Source organism: Chionomys nivalis, chromosome 10 (genome assembly GCF_950005125.1).
Source record: "Chionomys nivalis chromosome 10, mChiNiv1.1, whole genome shotgun sequence".
Taxonomy (NCBI): domain Eukaryota; kingdom Metazoa; phylum Chordata; class Mammalia; order Rodentia; family Cricetidae; genus Chionomys; species Chionomys nivalis.
Window position 1 is genome coordinate 76,541,575 of NC_080095.1, and position 20,536 is coordinate 76,562,110.

At 43.3% G+C, this 20,536-nt stretch overlaps 2 protein-coding genes across 2 annotated transcripts; both read left to right on the top strand.

Annotated features, from left to right (window-relative positions):
- The first annotated feature begins 1,783 nt into the window (after positions 1-1,783).
- Positions 1,784-1,956, top strand: LOC130882997 (uncharacterized). The gene has a single exon (XM_057783141.1). The coding sequence runs from the start codon at positions 1,798-1,800 to the stop codon at positions 1,954-1,956; it is 159 nt and encodes a 52-aa protein (XP_057639124.1). The 5' UTR covers positions 1,784-1,797.
- Positions 1,957-17,549, top strand: Ifrd1 (interferon related developmental regulator 1). The gene is made up of 12 exons (XM_057783140.1): positions 1,957-2,088; positions 7,280-7,384; positions 7,506-7,590; positions 8,387-8,511; positions 10,116-10,273; positions 10,815-10,865; positions 10,946-11,124; positions 11,583-11,691; positions 14,533-14,667; positions 16,041-16,169; positions 16,446-16,541; positions 17,223-17,549. The coding sequence occupies exons 1-12, from the start codon at positions 2,001-2,003 to the stop codon at positions 17,310-17,312; spliced, it is 1,350 nt and encodes a 449-aa protein (XP_057639123.1). The 5' UTR covers positions 1,957-2,000; the 3' UTR covers positions 17,313-17,549.
- The last annotated feature ends 2,987 nt before the right edge of the window (positions 17,550-20,536 follow it).

Here is a 20,536-nt window from a genome sequence, read left to right on the forward strand (position 1 = left end):
CCAAGGCTTCTGGATTTCAAGTATGTTATATAGACACAAGGGACTCAATGGGTCCTGTGTCCACTCCTGCATCCTGGGTTGGTACCCATGCTCTGTGTGGTTCACTCATTTTTCGGAAATACACAAAGTAGAGCAAGCCTTGGATGTTTCTCTTCAGATCAGATCTCTGACTAGTGATCTGTGGGGAGAGGAAGTGCTGGCAGAGCTTTACAAAGGTAAAAGACCCGTGAGGACGACGCCTCATGAAAGTGATGGCGCTTGAGCTGGTCTCGATGGGTGGCTGTAACTCTCAAGCTGAAGATGGGGGTTAGGGCATTCATTGTAAGAACAGGAAGCAAGATGAATGAAGCCTCACGAAGGTGATGGCATTTGAGCTGGTCTTGATAGAGAGACATGACTCTCAAGCTGAAGATGGCGGTTAGGGCATTCGTTATAAGAACAGGAAGCGAGATGAATGATGAAGTCTAAGTAACAAAAAGAGCTGTGTACCAGAAATAAAGACCAGTTTGGTTCAGGTGAAGAGCAAGATACATGGGAAGCAGTGAGAGAGAGTGTAGAGAGCTGGCATTTAGCATATCTGTAAGGCTTTGGAACAGTTATTTACACAGGTGGCTAAGTCAAACAAGGGGCACACGAGTAAATAATTAGCCGTACTGGGCATGAAACATGGACGTGGGGACCTGGCATGAATGGAGGCCATGTGTGCCGAGAGATCAAGATGTGAACCTGAGTTTTATTTTAAAACCAACTGCTCTGGGGTACATCAAAAGGAACCGAATAAATTACAAGTGTGTAAACTGAACCCAGAGGAAGACAACAATGCCCTGACTATAAAATATGACAGTCAAAAAAGAGGAAGGGGAAAAACCTTTTAAAGTTGGAGTAAGGTACAAGAGGGACATTCAGGTGGCAAATGACGCTGTCGTGAGAGGTGGAGTTTGGAATGAGTCACTCGCACGAGTCAAGTCAATGAGTTGGGTCTGTCATAAGGACAGGATAGGAACCTACTAGCAGGCCCTGAATACATGACCAAGGCTGTGACAGGGAAGAGAGATCTCCGGAGCATCTTGAGAAAACAAACCCCGTTGTGATTACAGATATGTATAACACATGTATGTTTGATCAGCTGCTAACTTCTCAGAAGCTCTTATCCCATACTGACCTCCTAACTGGCAGCAGAATCAAGGTCACATTTTCTGAGACCGAATCAGTAGTCTAGTTATTTGGGATTCTAGTCTAGAAAATCAGACCTGCGAACAATACAACTAAAGTAGCTGAAGGCACACCTTTTTTGGAGGGTGGGGAACACGTCCCTAGACTCACAGGAGGGGTATGGCTGTGCTTGGGCAGAAAGCCCCACGTTAGCAGGAGAAAGGTTATGACACGCAACCTTCCAGGATGACGCTCAACGTCACTCTGCGTAGTTGCCGCATGACTCAACCCGGTGACTGACTATTCGGGTGAGTCCCAGGGCGGGCGCCTCGGAGGGACGGGGGTTTCGACGCCACCGGACTGGGAGGAGCCATGAGAAGGCCGCGCCCTTTCGCGTACTACATCTCCCAGAGTTCCGCGCGGCCCGAAGGCCTAGCATCCCCGGTGCGGAGCGCAGACTGAAGTTCTGGGAATAGGAGTCCGAATGCAGGCACTGCCCCAGTGGACGCCGGTGGGGAGATGTGCAGCGATTGGCCAGCGGGCGATGCAGGCCCGCCCACGCATGGTGACGACAGGCAGCCGTCTGGCTACTTAAGGCGTCGCGGTCTGGACCACCCCGCCTTCGCTCCCGCGCTAGAGAGAAACATGTATCGTTTCCGCTCGCAGCTCTTCACGGGGATTTCTGCTGCCGCCGCCGCCACCTCTCACCCGCGCCGCTCCTCGCCTCTCTTGTTAGCCCGAGACTCGCCTCTCAGCCGCCCGCCGCACAGACGAACGAGTAGACAGTGCAGCTCCATCGGCTGATCCTCGCTGAGCTCCCAAGTGTAGGCGGCACCGGGCGGCCCACGATGCCGAAGAACAAGAAGCGGAACGCTCCCCACCGCGGTGGCGGGGGTGGCGGCGGCTCCGGGGCAGCAACGTCGGCGGCCACGGCAGGTGAGGGGCGTCTCTGCGCCGAGTGCCGGCGGGCTGGCCGGCTGGCCGGCTTGGAGGCTCCAGCCTGGGGCGCGGCGGGATTTGTAGTCCGGTCTTGGTGTCGGCCGCCTGCGGCTGCATAGCGCGTGGTACGGCTGAACTACAGTTCCCATCATGCCCCGGGAGCGGCGCTCGCGCGTCTTGCGCTGGCACGCGGGAGCGGTCCAGGGGCACCGGCCCCTCGGGGCGGGGAGAAGGGGGACCCGAGGCTGGAGGCTGAGTTAGAATAAGGGCGATCGGGGCTTGGCGCTCTTGGAGCTCCGCTTCCTTTCCGACCTTCTGCCGGACGAGAGATTTGGGGAGGAGCGCCGGTGGCTCGTCGCTGTTGCCCGCTGCCTGTGACTCTCCATCATGGAGTTCTCGGGAGTGCCAAACGTCCGGCGGGTTTGGACCGGCTTTTGTGTCACGCGGCCGGGGTGACGCAGAGGCGCGAGTGGCTTCCATTCCCGATGTTTCCCTGCGCGTCCTGCGTGTCCGCCAGGCGGGGTGGAGGCGTCAGAAGCCGAGGCCACCGCCCCACCCCAAGCGTGGCTCCCACGCTTGACCCTGTACCCGCAGGAACCAGGAGCGGGGACATCCCTACTGCCACCAGCCTAGGCGACCGCGTTCTCCTTTGTGCTGCGTTCTATAGATTCCATGCAGTGCTAGGAGAGATGGTGAGAAGCCGAGGTTGTAATTGGCCGAAAGTTAGAGATAGTGTTTTGGGTTTTTTGTTCTGGTTTTTATTTTCCACGCCTAGTGGAAGTTTTTCCTGGAGGGAAAATTACTGAACTGAATGTATGGTTCTCTACTTAAGAAAGAAAACAAAGTGCCTGCAGCCGAAGGTCCTTTCTACAAGACAGCACACACAACACCAGTCGAGTGTTACACTCGGTAGTCCTCTCATTAAGTAATTGTTAAGATTATGAAGTTGAATATCGGAATACCCCCGACATAGCTGCTAATTTTTGATCATTTGAATGCTATGCCTGTGTTCGTTAGAGAAGTAAATAACCAGTTTTCTTGTTAACTATTGGAAACTGGCATCGCAAAACGTTATCCTACAGGGCTTGGAGAAGGCTAAACCCTTTTGATTATGCATTAAACGCTGACTGAGATGACAAATACAGACTTTTCTTTCAGATCGTTTTTCTTATTCCTGAGTTCGTCGTGAAATTCATTGTGAAGTTGTGAAACACTGTTCATTTAACCAGTTGTGGTCGGATCGAGGATACTGCTTACCTCTGTCTGGCCAAACTTTCCGTCCCCGATAAATACATGAGTTCTTTTTGGAAGAGTCTTACTAATTTTGTTAAAGTTTACCTTTTTAAAAAAATCAATGAATGGAGAAGCATTGACGTTTTGGAATCCCTTCTTTTCTGTAGTTTTCTACCGAGCACGACACATTTTCCCTAAGGCTTATCCGACCTGTCATCAGCCTTCACTGCTGTCCTTTAGATGCTCCTGAGTAGAAAAGATACATTTTAACACCGCGGTCTGGCATGTGGAGTACATGCACTGGACATTAAATATTTTTTTTTTAGCATTTGTTAACAAATGGAAAGAATTGATTTGTTTGTAAAAACTGTAAGCTTTGACATTGTTACCTTGATAGTTACCCCTAAAAGTTACTGTAACAGTGGAACTGGCTGAGACTGCTTTTCTGTACTTTTTTTTTCCTTTTACCTTAGTCACATGTGTATATTTTACTTACTAATTAAAAGGAATTATCAACACTTTTATTTAGAAGGGCTGGAGAGATGGCTCAGAGATTAAGAGCATTGACTATTCTTCCAGAGGTCCTGAGTTCAATTCCCAGCAACCACATGGTGGCTCACAACCATTTGTAATGAGAACTGGTTCTCTCTTCTTGAGTGCAGGCATACACTTTATACATAATAAGTAAATACATCCTTAAAGTTTTTTTTTTTTGTTGTTTAGAAACCACTTTTCCTATTGATGTTTGGGTGACAGAACAAATGCGATTTAAATACAGCCAACTTTTCAATTAGTTAGGTTAAGTAAATGGGGAGTTTTAGGAAGCCAAGAGAATTGACCTCATACACATGTGTCTACACAGTAAGCACCGTTCTGATTTGAGGGGTGTGTTTGTGGGCTTTGTTTTGTTTTTTACTTTTTGTTTAAGACACTCAACTCTCTCCTGGCCTGGAATTCAGTGTAGCTTAAGCTGGTCTCAAACTAAGGCATCCTCCTGCCTTAGCCTTTTGATTGCAGAGATTGCAGATGTAAAGCCTCCAGATTTAGCATGAAAGACAAGGTTTTTAAGGGTTAAAAAAGTTTGGATAGTAAGCCTTTGAGAATGAGTACCTCAGATGCCTAGCGTGCCAGCTCATTAACACCCAGATTGCAAGGTAAGCTTGACCTAGATGTCAGGAGTTCTCACAGAATGCCTTCCTTGCTTTAGGAGTGCATTTATTTGTGTGTGTATGAACACTCCAGGATACCAATGTGGAGGTCAGAGGATACACTCTCTGTGTGGTCCAGGGCCTGATGAACGCTGAGCCGTCTTGCCAGCTCGTCCTTGCTTTTCCAGAACCCTTTCTTGAACCATGAAGAAACTAAACTAATTAGTTAAAGGGGCGGGAGCTTAAACCTGTGTAAGAATACTCAGGAAAACTGACCAAATAAGACACTTTTAAAATGACATTAGCTTGTATGTAAATAAGATTATTCAGAATATACCCAGCTGTCTTAATTTGTCATGAGGAAAGATCCAGAAATAGGCTGGTGTTTATTTTTCTCCTAAGCACTGTGATTAAGAACCTTTGGCATCTTTCTTCACCTATTCTCTGTGCTTTCCTACTTTGATTCAAATTACTTTGTCATCAGGCCATTAGATTTCAAGGTCAGTTGTTAACTTTAAATTTTGCCTACTTCTGTATGGGATTTTATGTTTTGTTTTGTTTTAAAGCAACTCTTATTTAAAAGCAAATCAGCCCAACTCTTAACAGGCTTAAAATTTTAGAGGATTTAAAAAATAAGCTTAACACCCAGTAATGCTAGGATTCGAGAGGCTGGGGAGGCAGGAGGACTGGCGGGAGTTGAAGGTTAATCTGGATGACATGCGATTGGCTTTTATAGTCAGACTGGCTTACCAAAAACTGGAATAAACCAGTAAGTAGAAGCAAGGTAACAAATAATAAACATTTAAAAGAAAAACATAGGAACTTGATTTTTTTTTTTTTTTTTTTTTGAATTTGTTATTTATTTCACCTAAGAAAGTGTTAGTAGTCCAGGTGATAGTGGTGCGTGCAGAGATAGGCAGATCAGTGAGTTCAAGGCCATCCTGGTCTACAGAGTTCCGGGACAGCAAGGATGATTACACAGAAGAAACCCTGTATCAAAAAAAGTTAAATATTATGTTACAATATTTTTGAAGAAATTGCTGTTCTACAGATAAGCAATCAAATATAATACCCATTTATCTATATTTACTTACAGCTAGTCATAATCATACAATTAATAATCAAATATACTTATTTTGTACTTTTGATGCTTTCCCTTTTCCTTCAGTCTTTGTTGGTAATTGATTGGCAAAGAAGGATTGTATACATCTGGAGATGCATAGTTCCATCAGCGTATCATACATAGTAAGATAATGGTAATCATGCTACTTAATGACATCTTACTTTGTCAGTAGAACACTCCTACATCTGGAGTATAGATCATACTACTTGCTATACTCCTGAATTGATATGATTGTTTATGTTTAATATTAAAATATATTTCCATATGATTGCAAATAGATGTAAATAAACTAGTTTGCATAAAAGTCGATAAAATCTGTACAAAGAGGTACCAAAGGAAGAGGTTAGGTATGTTGGAGAGTGGGTGAAACTGACCTGTTGTGTAGTTTATGTTCATTTTTCTGTACTCTGCCCAAGTGATATGTACTCTTACATATTAAAAAGCACCAGGTATTAGAGGGACTTAATATTTGATGTTGTCTTTGAACTTACTAATACAAAGACCCTTTATGGTCAAAATTTGAGAATGTGATATCCCTAAATTATGAATTTATTCTTTAATGAAGTCTAAAAACTGCTATTTAAATTCTTTTTTTTTCCTTTTTTTTTTTGGTAGTAGCATTGGTATTTTTAAACTCTTGGATATAGTTAAAATTTCTTATTTTATTTGAGCTTTGAGACAGGGTCTCGCTGTAACTCTGACTGGCCTGAAGCCACCCCTATGTAGACCAGACTAGTTTCAAACTCAGAGACCTTTGTCTTCCAAGTAATACACAGTCAGCATTCTTTTCTTTTAAAGGGAGTTTATTTAACAGGTAGATGTCTTGGTGGGTGAAGACCTTTTGCAGACATGAGATCTGAGTTCAGATTCTGAGCTGTGAAGCCAGGGTGGTAGTGCACATCTGTAATGCTCATGCGCCTGTGGGAAGATAGAGTCCCCAGAGGCCTGTCCAGCTAACCTGCTGTACAGTGCCAAACATCAAAACAAGGTGGAGGCCAAGGATGGGCACCCAAGATTGAGCTCTGTGTGACGCATGCCTTCTTCCCCACGGTGTAATTTGATCTTAAATTGAGCATTGTTTCTCATGTCTGGTAATGCCAGCACTCAGGAGGCTGGAATGGGAGGCTTGCTGAAAGTTCAAACCAGCCACGGCTACAACAGTGAGACCCCGACTTAAAGGGGGCGGGGAGTAGGGGAAGCAATTTAATTTGAACTGGCTTTTTGTAAAGTCAGATATGAAACTTTTGCTTCTCTCTCATTACCTTTAAGTCTTTCAGCCTGGTAGTTGTGTTTAAATAAGATAGCTCTGAACGAGAGGCCGTTTACTCAGCTAATGTCTACTAAAGCTGTCATTTTTATTGGGACATATAGTATCATCATCTAGGGTATAATACTTATCTAAATCTGTTTTCATTTTGTTCATGATTTGAAGTAATTTTCATCTTACCAAATTTTGATAGATGATTGCTAACATTTCTACAGTTGTTTCATAATGTGGAGCAACTGAAATAGCTGGCCTTCTGAAGTGCAGATGAGGGGAATCAGTGTGTTTTAGGAACATTGTATACATTCTTTTGCGATATAATTATCTCATCAAGAAGTTTGACTTTGTTACTAGATAGCAAGTAATTGCATATATAGCAAGGAAAAACAAATGATGTCCCTTTCCTCTTTCTTACCTTAGGTGGCCCACACCGGACAGTTCAACCTTTCAGTGATGAAGACGCATCCATTGAAACAATGAGTCACTGCAGTGGCTATAGCGACCCTTCCAGCTTTGCCGAGGATGGTAGGAGTCTCCAGTGTAAACTTTGGGCTTGCCACACAGAGATGGTGTAGGTGGGGGAATTAGTAACTGTGAGCTGTACTGTCCCTTTTCCTTCTTACGGTACAATGTTTCCATTCCATAGGCCCAGAAGTCCTCGATGAGGAAGGAACTCAAGAAGATTTAGAGTACAAATTGAAGGGGTTAATTGACCTGACTCTCGATAAGAGGTAAGAGTGTTAAAAGGTTTCCGTTCTGGGTGATTCTAGTCAATTACTTTTAATTTGTACCACAGAAGTGTGTTCTTCTGAAGCTTGGTTTGTTTACTTTGATGATGTTACTTTGGCCTTTTAATTTGGTAGTATGGTTGATTATTCTAGCTTACTGTATGTATATATATATATATATATATATAATGATTGAAATTTATTTGTTCTACTACTAAAAATGGCAAATTACTAAGTTACTTGTCTACTAAATTTGTTATGGGTGTGAAAACTACCAAGGTAAATTTTCTTGAGGGTATCTCTGGAGATTAATAGATGGAAATGGGAATCTTAGAAGATACAGGTATGAGTACTAGACTTAGAATGTTTTAAAAAATAGGAATTTACTTATGAATGGTGTCTGTGCCTCCTTGGGTCCCAGGTTCTTGAGGAGGCTGACCGGAGAGGATCAAGTTGAGCTTAGGAGCTGGAGGCTGGCCGGCCAAATAAGAGGAGCTAGATTTAAAGGAGTAGCATGGACTAGAACAGTGTGAATGTGCTAAAATGCATACTAGATAGCATGTGTTACGCATTGAGAGTCAGATTATTGCAGTCGTTTGTGTCTCTGGCTACTCACAAAGTGAAGTGCTGTGACAGAAAGTGCCTCAGAAACCTGTCGTTCAGAATTGCTGAGTGGGTGGGAAGCGGATTAGTAAGAGCTCCTTGGAGCCTGGCGACAGGTGTGGAGATTAATGTCTTCAGAAGCTGTGCTTGTGGCACTCTCCTGACCAGACCGTCCTCTCCATCATGTTCTGAACAGTGCGAAGACGAGACAGGCGGCTCTTGAAGGTGTTAAAAATGCGCTGTCTTCAAAAGTGCTGTATGAGTTTGTTCTGGAGAGAAGAATGACTTTAACTGATAGCATTGAACGCTGTCTGAAAAAAGGTAATTCCAGACTTGTGCAGAATGAATAGGGAAGGTAGATTATCATTCTTTGTTACCTCAGAAGGGGTGATTGCCATTCTCAGGTTGCATAGGAAGGAATGAAAGCATCAGATTGTAACTTGAAGTCTGATTTCAAAAGACATCTTCATTTTTCTAAGCAAGGAAAGCGTCCTAAGAATCCAGCTCATTTTCCCCTTGCACTTAAAACAGCAGTTGTGCTAAAACAGCACCGTTTTTAGGATATCCCTGGCCCATTTAGTTCTTTAACTGTGTAGTAGGAATCTGGAGTTTGTTGTAGAAGATGATATTTCTAAGAATAGAGAAACTATTCTAGCAGAGATAGCTAGCTAAAGTGTTTGCTTTACAAGTATGAATGAGCACCTGAGTCCATTGTAAGGATCCTAAACCAAAGCAAGTTCCAGGGAGAGACCATGTCTCTAAAAAACAAGGTGGAGGCCTGGGGAGACGGCTCAGTAGGCACAGTCATTGCTGTGTGTCTGATAACCAAAGCTTGTTCCTGACACCCACATAAAACACTGAGGGCAGTGGTGCAGATTTCTGCTTCCGTCATTGCTGTGATGGAAGAGAGATTGAGAGTGCATGTGAGCAGCTCAGTAACAGATGAGAGACTCTGCCTCAAAATACGGTTGAAAGAGAATTAGCTCTCCAAATTGTCCTTTGACCTTGATATGTGTGTCTGGGTGCCAGTCCCCTCCTGTAGTAACTGTTAATCTGTTAGACCAAACTGGGACAGTCTTTATTCTCATTTGGCTTCAGGATGAAAGCTTGCTTATCATTGCAGCAGCTCTTGATCTACTCTCTCCCAGTGAACAAGGACAGGGCTAGGAAAAGTCAGGTGGCTCTAATTTTGTAACTGCTATAGTTGAAAGCAGAGCCAGTTGTGTTTGAGATACCAGAGTTTCTTTTTAATGTGTATTAATTGCAATGATCCCTCTCCCGTAGTGATAGCTAGACAAGGGAGCTTTAAATCCCATTTCAATATACATATTTTATAGTTTCTTAGATAGTAACTTAAATTCAGGCCAGCCCGAGGTGGTGCATATCCTTAATCCCAGCAGACACAGACAGGGGAGGGTCTCTGAGTTTGAGGGTGGTCAGGTCTACATAGCAAATTATAGGCCGCTCAGTACTACATAATGAAACCCTGTCTCAAAAAAAAAAAGGGAGGGGCTAATAGCCTAAGTTTAGTATTTACCCAAACCCTCTAGTACACAGGCTTCTTTGAAAAATGAGCTACGTTTATATCTATTTAGAAAGAATCTTTAACTTGGGAACATACTTGGTTAAAATAATAAGACACCGTTTATGTGAGCGCCTTCAGGAATTAGAAGGCAGAAATGGACGTGAAGCACACGCCTGTGCCAGTCCACACGCCCTCGAGGTGGGTGCCAGTCTAGAGGACCTGTTTGGAGAATCAGAGTATAGGCGAAAGCCTAGCAAGTGTTGAGCTGGGGTTGAGTGAGGCCAGGCTGTTTCTCGCATCAACCTGAAGCACAGTATGGGTTGAGATTTCTGGAAACTACTCTCTTGCTCTAAATGTACTGGAAATAAAGTCTGCCATGCTTGCATCCCTGCCCCTTCAGGGAAGAGTGACGAGCAGCGTGCAGCTGCCGCATTGGCGTCTGTTCTCTGTATCCAGCTGGGCCCTGGGTTGGAAAGTGAAGAGATTCTAAAGACTCTTGGACCAATCCTAAAGAAAATAATTTGTGATGGAACAGCCAATATCCAGGCTAGGCAAACTGTAAGTATGTAAAATTTACAGATCTCTCTAGGCGTGACACCAGCTATAAGTAATAGGGCTTACTTAATATCTTACTTGGATTTGTCTTAAACAGTTTGTGACACAGAGTGTTCATTTGAGCAATCTCTCTCCCATACGCAGTTATTAGATGTTGGGTTACTAGGATAGTGATGGAATAACTTTGGAACTTAAACAGACAATAGTTTAGACACTAATGCGGGCTGGGTTGCATTTTTATGTAGGACTCTAACCTTTGGCCTGTGAGGTACTTAATTTGTCCTGGGGTTTGAGAGAATTATGTGAACTTTACTAGATTCTGCTTTGTGCTTCATGGGAGCTGGAAGCTGATCCGTGTGCACGGTTCCTTCTAGTGAAGGGGACCCAGAGGGTCAGTCACTTCCTACCTAGTGTGGTCTTGCAATCTTAGTAGCAGAGCTTGGACTAAGCCCTCCTGACTTTAGTTTGCTCTAAACTAAATTGCATATTGAATTCTAAAATGTTTATTAAAATAACAATCAATGTCTGTTTTTTTTCTTTCCAGTGTGCAACTTGCTTTGGGGTTTGCTGTTTTATTGCCACAGATGACATCACTGTAAGTAATCTTTAGTCCAGTCAGTGCTGTTACCTTGGATTGAGGAGAGTTCTAGTCTTACTCACATTCTTCTCTATTAGGAGCTGTACTCAACTTTGGAATGTTTGGAATCGATCTTCAGCAAGTCGTATGTGAAAGAGAAAGACAACAGTGTTCTCTCCAGCACCCCCAACACAGTGCTTCACATCAGCTCCCTTCTTGCATGGACGTTATTACTGACCATATGCCCAATCAGCGAAGTGAAGAAGAAGCTGGAACTGTATGTGTTTGTATTTTCTTTTTAAACGTCTGCATGCATGTCTGTACACTACATGAGTGCAGTCCCTGGAGGCCAGAAGAGGGCTTTGTATTCCCTAGAACTGGAAATGGTTAGGTATCATGTGGATGCATGGAATGCTGTTAACTTTCCAACTCTAGTTTCATTGTTTTTTTTTTAGGAAGATGATTGTATTTTATTCTATGTGCGTGTGCGAGTGTGTGTGTATGTATGTTCATCACATGAGTGCTGGTGGTCGCAGAGGCCAGCAGAGGCTCTCGGATGCCCTGGAGCTGGGGTTTAAGTGTGTGCTGGGACCCAAAACTTTAGTCCTCTGTGTGGCGGGTGCTCTTAAACAACTGAGCCAGTTTCCCCACCCCTTTAGTTTCATATTTAAATTAAAAACAAGTATGTTTAACTACATAACTGGTTTTACTCATAAAGTGGTGCCTCTTTTCTAGGCATTTCCATAAACTCCCAAGCCTCCTTTCTTGTGATGATGTAAACATGAGAATTGCTGCTGGCGAATCTTTGGCACTTCTGTTTGAATTGGCCAGAGGAATGGAGAGTGTGAGTATCTGGTTGGCCGGAGGAGACACAGGACCGTTCCTCCATTGTCACTTAGGAATTGGATAATAAATTTATAGGTTGATCTCATGAGAACTTGTGATTGATTGGTTTGAGAGTATAACCTGGTAGGGTTGGTGGAAACTTAGTTGCTGTCTGTAAAACTGAAGTTATGGAGAACTAATCACAAATACTTGCTTCCTTGATAGTCCTTCACGCGTGCTATGCTTTCTAAGACAAATGGGAGGAATCCAGTCAGCATACATTCGGGCTAAGAGAGATTCTGGCTCCTGAGAGTACGTGGGCTTTGTGTCCTCCCAACTGATGTTAACTGCTATATGGCTGGGTCCTCTGGGTGTTTAAACGGGAAGTGGATGCCTGGCTGTCCCAGTTGGCCCTGATACTGGAACTGTGTTAGACTTTGCACCAGATGCCCTTTGTTCCAGAAGCCTTTTTTTCTTGGGCATTCTGAGATGTTTGGTAGTCCTAGTTCATTGTTGCCACTGGAAAGGTGAATTATTCCTAGATGCTAATTCATGGACTGTTCTGGCATTTCAAATCGAGGCTGGAGGGATGGCACAAAGGTCAAGAGCACTTTCTCTCCAAGGATCTGAGTCTCATTCCCAGCACCCATAGACTACCACCTGTAACACCAGTCTGGGGAATCATGTGTTCCCACATGAAAGAGCAGTGGACACCAGGCACACATGGTGCACAGACAGACATGGAGAAAAGCACATTTAGACATAAAATAAAAGTAAAGGAAAAAATTTTAAATAAAATAAGTCTGTAGGTACTTACTGTCATAAGTCTAAATAAAATAAGTCTGTAGGTACTTACTGTCATAAGTCTAAATGATGGGGGAGATTAGTCACTAAGTAGATGTTATTTCTCATCTGTTACTTAATGGGTGCTTTTTAAAATGTTTGTCTTCAGTGCCAGCCAGGACTACATACAGAGAAACCCTGTCTCAAAACAAAGTAAACATTCATATGGTTCATGGCCGCCTTCTGTCACCAGTTGTTATTGAATGCATACATGTGGTGGTGGTTGTTGAATGCATACATATGGTGGTAGTCCCCTCACCAGTTTTAGTAGTAGTGAGTTAGCAGCTAGGAGTGAAAGTAAACTCAAACTATGAGCAGCTAAGGATTCCACTTATGTGAGAAATTGAACTTTACTGGGCTAACTAATTAACTAGGCAGACACTAAAATGTCCCGGGTTTAGTGTTGCATTCCTCTGCTGGCTAGAAATGGCAGTATCTTTAACTCCATCCGAAGTGCACCTTAAAAATGAAGTAATAGTGCAGCTAAAGTTTAAATTACATTTTGTTTAAATTTTGTAAATGTTATGTACCACCCAGATTAGTCTTTTGTTCTCTGATTAGATGTATTTAATATAACGTAAATACTTGTCAGTGGACAACAATAATAGGTTACATATAGAACCTGGTCTTTAAAAAAAATTATTTTAATAAATATGCATTTTTACATGTGGGTAGTTACAGTGTTTTTAAAGTTAATTAAATCCAGGGTATGGGTACAGCTTTGTTGTAGAGCAATTGCTTAGTGTGAGCAAAGTCCTAGTACTGCAAAAACAAAGTTAATTAATAACTATTACATGAGCAGATTTAAAATAAATCTCCGAGCACAGCAAATTAGTAGAATTTAATTCTTCAGAACCTTTCACTAGTATGGTGTTACTGATCTGAAAATTATGCAGTGACGATTCTGTGTGAACCTTGGAACAGGTTCTAAAGAACTGGCTTCTCTAGATTTTGCAGAATGAGTTGGTTAGATAATAGTGACTGTTTAAGATTGAAATTAGGAGTTATGCTTTTTATCACGCTCTCCTGGCTTACTGTGTGCTTGCTCTGTCTGTGTGGGTAACATGGCCCTGAAACCATGCTGCTGGGGTCCACTTCCCTGCCACCCTTGCTAGTTGGTGTTGGGTATCTTCTGTTCCTCGGTGTCCTCGTCTTTAAAGTGGGAAAATGATGTTGAGTATGTCATAGTTATGTATGTCGTAGGTAGCCCTTAGTATGAAGTATTGATTGGATTGAGATTGGCTTCTTCCCCGCAGCATCTGCTAGTGCCCATAAGAACTGGGGTAACATAAAATAGTAGAGGCGTGTGATGTTTTTGTTCAGAGCACACAGCAGGAAAATAGGTCAGCTGGTAGGATTCTCCAGTTCTCCCTGCTCGTTTTCACCTGCCCAGGCAATGGAGAGGCTACAATACTAACTGAGACAGAAGGTTACACCAGCATGTAAAATCTGATATTTCAGGTGCTCTCCTTGGGAAAGAGCAGCTTGGCATTCTTCCTTGTCTTTGTGAATAGTAGTCATCAAAGATGCCTTTAACTTCCCCTCAGCCCAACCCACAAAGGGTTAAAGTAGCTTTTTGCCTTAAACTTAATTACTGAGCCATGTTTCTTGCTGTGTCGTACTGCTTATTGAGACAGTAACATGTAAACAGAAACCCCACCCTCTGGGAATGACTGATGACTAGCTTCACCTCTAAGCTAGCAGTGGTTGTGTTCTGGGGTCCTGTCCCTTCGCTGGACAGATGCTCTTGGCACTCAGATCTACATGGCGGAACCTCTGCAGCCTAGGTCCTCTAGGGCAGCTACACTGTTGTGCAGTAATGTGTCTTAGAGTTGAGTTTTTGAATAACATCTGCCTGTTTATATGTGCAGATGTTAGAATTAGTCTGCAGTACAAATCTCCGTCAGTAGTAATAATTGTTGCTTTATGTAACTACTATGTTTCAGGGGTAGATTATTCATTAATTGTAGAAGATGTTGTAAAAGAGATTTATGAAATGGAATCTTCTCTTGGTCAGGACTTTTTTTATGAAGACATCGATTCCTTGACCCAGATGCTCCGGGCCCTGGCTACAGATGGAAATAAGCACCGGGCCAAAGTGGACAAGAGGAAGCAGCGGTCTGTCTTCAGAGATGTCCTGAGGGCTGTGGAGGTAGGTGTCTGTGGGGCCAGCTTGTTTGAAGTGAGGTTGTTTTGAGGGGACCTTGACACCTGAGCCGTCTTGTTTCCTCATTTAAACACCAGAGCAGGGTTTAACAGTGTAAGGGACTCTTGGACAGCAGATGCACTTACTGGTGAGAGTTTAGAGAGGACTGAGGGCAGTGTGGGTGAGGGCGTCCCTATCATGTGGGGCTCTCAGGTGCATACCCGCACTGGAGAAAAAGAGAGCCATGGTGGCATTTCGTTTTCCACTTCATCACAGATGGAATTCCTGTCTGCTTCTCAAACTTCCGGGTAATTCTTGAGCATCTGTGATGTCTGGGAAGAGCAGGTGCTAGAAATCCAGAGTAACAAACCCTAGGGTCTTCCTGGGGTCACTGAAGCATGGGGCGGTCAGCTGGTGGAGAGACCCGGGCTTGGTGTGTTTGACTGAAATGAGCCAGGATGGTGAGGACATTCCGGAAGGCCGGAGCCTGACTGGTTTTAGTTGACTGGGAAAGGATTTTCTTGGTAAACGTCTTAGGTTATCTGTGGGACTGGTGTTTTGAGAACAAATGTATTCAAGAGGCAGTTAGCTTGATATTTACATGAGAAATTAAGCTAGACCAAGAAGCACTGGGAGAAACAGCTAGTAAGAATATAAATGAGGGTTGGTGAGATAGCTTTTCCACGGTTCCCTATCCCATATCTTCACTAGCTGTTGGTACTACCCCAATTGCCAGCTCTGCCCCGCCCACTGTAGCCATGCCTGTTACAATACTGAGGACACATCTCTTGTTCATCCCTTACCTTCACCCACTCTGGCCTGGGTTTCTGGCCTGACTGCAACTGAACTCTGTCTTCCGGCCTCAGCCTTCCAGGATCCTGTGTGTGTTTCTGCATCTGAATTTATTTTCTTGTTAAACCCAGCTGAGGTTTCTCGGAACTTCTGATTGCTTCTCTCCTCTTCGTGAAGGTTATCTGTTTATCTTTACTTTCTCCCCTGGATCTCAGCCTCCCATCAGCACACTCAGCTCACTCCTTGCCTCCTGCTAGTTCTCTCTGTTGGTAGCCCCTCCTTCTCCTGCCCTAGAGCAGTACAAACGCTTGACCTTTCCTTCCCATTTTAAGAGCCTTTGAAGTTTTAAGGTACTCAAGACTGTGTGGCTCTAATAGATGAGTTGTGTCAAGTTTATACTGTCCCAAGGGTTCCTCCTAACCCCTTGTACGTTTGTACTTGGGACAGTAGTTACTAGCCTGACCACATCTTTGATGAAGAAGTTATCCATTCCAAATACTGTTCCTTTATCACTATTTTTTTTAGCATAGAATTGTGTTTGGGCCATTTTAAGGGCATGTGATAATTGTGGCTCTTTTATTGTGTAGGAACGGGATTTTCCAACAGAAACTGTTAAGTTTGGTCCTGAACGCATGTATATTGATAGCTGGGTCAAGAAACATACCTATGACACTTTCAAGGAGGTTCTTGGATCAGGGCTGCAGTACCACTTGCAGGTGAGTTGACACCCTGGCTTTAATTAGGGAGCGGGGTGGAGTCACAGGGCTGGTTTAGCTGAGTATCAGGACGCATGCAGGCCTTAGAGAGCTGTGAAGATGGCTGGTCTCTGAGAGCGCGTAACTTCACCAGCTTTCCCTAGGACTTAGGGTTAGAAAACTCCTTGTGTTCATACCAAGAAAGCAGATCATTTCACTCCTTATTTACAGATAGCAGTGCCACCTACCAGGTTCCCTGTGTGTAGTGAAGTAGACACTCTTTTCTGTTTGTTCTAGACAAATGAATTCCTTCGCAATGTATTTGAGCTTGGGCCCCCTGTGATGCTCGATGCTGCAACACTTAAGACCATGAAGATTTCTCGTTTCGAAAGGGTGGGTTTGTTTTTGCTGTTTGTTTTTATAGAACTGAATGCACAGCTACTCTTCAGGTTTCTCTTCAGTCATAGAGTTCTTTTGCTTTTTTTTTTTTTTTTTGGTTTTTCGAGACAGGGTTTCTCTGTGGTTTTGGAGCCTGTCCTGGAACTAGCTCTTGTAGACCAGGCTGGTCTCGAACTCACAGAGATCCGCCTGCCTCTGCCTCCCGAGTGCTGGGATTAAAGGCGTGCGCCACCACCGCCTGGCAGTTCTTTTGCTTTTGAAGAGAAATGGAACCAAAGCTCTTCCTCTGCCTGGCGATAGGAATGTTTGCATGTTTCTGTTGTTCTGTGCAGTTACTTGGTGAGATCCAGGCTCTTTTTACAGAAGAGTATGCAGCATGAAATAGTGATTAGCATTGTTTCCTTTTTACCATTTCAGAGATTGATTGTTAAGTATAGTTTGGGTTTTTATTGGTGAGATTTATCTAACAGTTTTAATGTACTTAAATTCATTATTATGACCCAGGATGATGTACACCTCATGAGTTTCTTTGTGATTTTTATCTCTTCCCCTAGTTGTTTGTTTCTAAGAGTGTGTTCTTTTATTGATCCATGTGTATTTTTATCTCTTCCCCTAGTTTGTTTATTTGAGAGTATGTTCTCTTATTGATCCACCTGTATTTTTCTTTTATTTCAGCACTTATATAACTCTGCAGCTTTCAAAGCTCGAACAAAAGCTCGAAGCAAATGCCGAGATAAGAGAGCAGATGTTGGAGAATTCTTCTAGATGTCTGCATTTGCTGGCTGTTTTCTGATTTCTTCCTTTATTATTATTTTTGCTACTTCTAATGTATATAAGCTTTTAGAAACAGTTTTTTATCTTGAGATCAACTTTGATAATTTTTGATGTAGGGGTGGATTATATTTTAATTTAATGTTACTGTGTTATAAGTTAATGAGTTCCGTTTATTAAATATTCTTTGTAAAAATAATTGGTAAGCACAAATAAAGTCTTTATGCTGTATGGTCATGGTATTTTGCAGTAAGAAAAATTAGCAGGCAAAGGTTGACTTGTTTCCACTGTGTTCGTCAGAAGCACTGACAGGCTGTGATCATTCACACACACAGGGTATTTCACTTGACACGTATACTTTCGGGGAATGAATTCCTCTGGAAAGGCTGTTATATTAAGTGGTCACTGTTTTGTCAGTGGGCTCATCAAAATGCATTCCACACTGCACTCAAGGCCTTGTGTTGAGACCTTGGGAGTTCATGTTATAATCAGCTTATGCCGAAAAGGCTACCGACCTTTCTGTCCCTAAGAGCCAAGAGCAGGACATGCGTACTGTGTGAAACCTGTGCTTTTCCCTTGGGAATAAAGGTCTTTTCCCACGGAAAGTACTTATTTTGTAATAGAAGATACAGTGTTTATGACTAACAGAACGAGTCGAGCCAGGCAGGGAGTGAGACAGCTCTCTGTGTATTTGGAAGCAAAATGAGACAAAGCTTTGAGTATTCAGACATTGAGATGATGCCATGTAGCATACACAAGCTGAACATAGGTTAACCAACTTAGAACATGCTGCCCGTTGACCCTCCTGGCATCTTGACTAAAGTATTTTGAGTACATAAGACATTGTCATTAATTAATCTACATGGATTTGTTTCCTTGATGCAGAGGGTGGGGCTAGGAAGCATGCCACCTTTTCTCCCTATGCCCCAACAAACTAGAAGGTCTGATAACCCTAACCCTAAGGTTAGATCGTTCAATATGATGTTTTCTAGATCTATTTGCCCATAACTTTCAAGATGTCATTTTTTTCTGCTGTGTAGTACTCCATTGTGTAAATGTACCACATTTTCCTTATCCATTCTTCAGCCGAGGGGAATTTAGGTTGTTTCCAGGTTCTGGCTATGACAAACCATGCTGCTATGAACATAGTTGAGCACATGTCCTTGTGGTATGATTGAACATCCTTTGGGTATATGCCCAAAAGTGTCACTGCTGGGTCTTGAGGAGGTTGTGTGGGGTAAAAGGGACACTGGAGCAGGAAATCAACCAGTCACTGAGCATCCTGACTCTGAACCCAGAGGAAGAAACAGCTTATATTTGAGAGCTGGGCCACAGAGAGAAATATCCTTATCCCTGAACCCAGGATTAAAGACATGTACTCTGAAAAGCGTCAAAGAAACACACTTTGTCCCTAGAATCAGAGCCAGTGAAAGAAATATACCCTGGTCCTAAGATTAGAGTCAAAAAGCTAAAAAGGACCAGTGAAAGAAACACTGTTTGGCCATAAAGTCAGAGCCATCGCTGACCAACTAAACTGACCAATCCCCCTTCTCCCCGGGAAAACTCCGCCCCTAAGAAGCTCTATATAAGCCTCTCCATCCCATCAGTTAGGGGCTGCCATAGGGCTGGCCTGAGGCTGCAGTTAATCCCTCCTTGACAGAGGCAGTCGCTCTCCTGGACTCCTCCTTCCCAAGTAAAACCTCTTTCTTAAAAGAGTCTTGGGTGACAACGTTCATTTGTTGGCACAGACTAGAAGAACCTGGCTGGGATGTACGGGACCAAGCTGAAAACCCTTCCTGAGATGCTCCCTAGGGGGCCTCAGCAAGGTGGAGCAGAAGAATCTTGTTAGGATGCTCCTTAAGGGGGGGCTGAGCAAGGCCAAGCAGGAAAAAGTAACAACTTTTTTGCTGGACTTTAGGGAACAGAGCAGAACTCAGCTCTCCAGGAGAAGAGCAGGATCCCCCATCCCCCACCTCACCCCAGCTTCAGGTAGCCTGGCCTGACAGGACACCTGTCCTCCAGGGCTGAGATGTTCCATTGCAGCTCCAGCTTCCAGAGCTGTCCTGTTATGGCTTCACCCTTCCAGAGCTGTCCTATTGTGGCTCTAAATATATCCTGGCTTCTCCATAGTCAGGATATCCCTGGAACACTACTGTAACACATTCCCCTACAGGCTATTTCTTAATTTTCTAAGAAATCACCATAATGATGTCCAAAGGGGCTGTATGAGTTTGCACTCCCACCAGCAATGCAGAAGTGTTCCCTTTACCCCACATTCTCTCCAGCATAAGTTGTCATCAGTGTTTTTGATCTTGGCCATTCTTACAGGTGTAAGATGAAATCTCAGAGTTGTTTTGATTTGCATTTCTCTGATGGCTAAGGATGCTGAGCATTTCCTTAAGTGTCTTTCAGCCATTTTAGATTTCTCTATTGAGAGTTTTCTGTTTAGATCTGTACCCCATTTTTTTATTGGATTATTTGTTCTTTTGATGACCAATTTCTTGAGTTCTTTGTTTATTTTGGAGACCAGCCCTCTGTCTGATTGTGGGGTTGGTGAAGATCTTTTCCCATTCTGTAGGGTGCCGTTTTGTCTTGTTGACCATGTCCTTTGCTTTACAGAAGCTTTTCAGTTTTAGGAAGTCACATTTATTAATTGTTTCTCTCAGTGCCTGTGCTACTGGGGTTATATTTGGGAAGTGGTTCCCTGTGCCAATGCATTCAAGTGTACTTCCCACTTTCTCTTCTATCAGGTTCAGTGTGGTTGGCTTTATGTTGAGGTCTTTGATCCATTTGGACTTGAGTTTTGTGCATGGTGATAGATATGGATTTATTTTCATTCTTCTACAAGTTGATATCCAGTTATGCTAGCATCATTTGTTGAATATGCTTTTTCCATTTTATATTTTTAGCTTCTTTGTCAAAAATCAGATGTCTGTAGGTGTGTGGATTGATATCTGGGTCTTTTATTCAGCTCCATTGGTCCTCCTGTCTGTTTTTATGCCAATACCAGACTCTGTAGTAGAGTTTGAAGTCAGGGATTGTGATGCCTCCAGAAGTTCCTTTATTGTACAGGATTGTTTTGGCTATCCAGGGTTTTTTGCTTTTCCATATGAAGTTGAGTACTGTTCTTTCGAGGTCTGTGAAGAATTTTGCTGGGCATTACATTGAATCTGTAGATTGCTTTTGGTAAGATTGCCATTTTGACTGTGTTAATTCTA

Excerpts from the sequence above, each read along its gene's own strand:
- LOC130882997 (XM_057783141.1), top strand. The coding sequence starts at position 1,798 with ATGTATCGTTTCCGCTCGCAGCTCTTCACGGGGATTTCTGCTGCCGCC.
- Ifrd1 (XM_057783140.1), top strand. The coding sequence starts at position 2,001 with ATGCCGAAGAACAAGAAGCGGAACGCTCCCCACCGCGGTGGCGGGGGT. Across the intron at positions 7,591-8,386 it reads GACCTGACTCTCGATAAGAG|TGCGAAGACGAGACAGGCGG; the intron begins GTAAGAGTGTTA and ends TGTTCTGAACAG. Across the intron at positions 10,866-10,945 it reads TTGCCACAGATGACATCACT|GAGCTGTACTCAACTTTGGA; the intron begins GTAAGTAATCTT and ends CTTCTCTATTAG.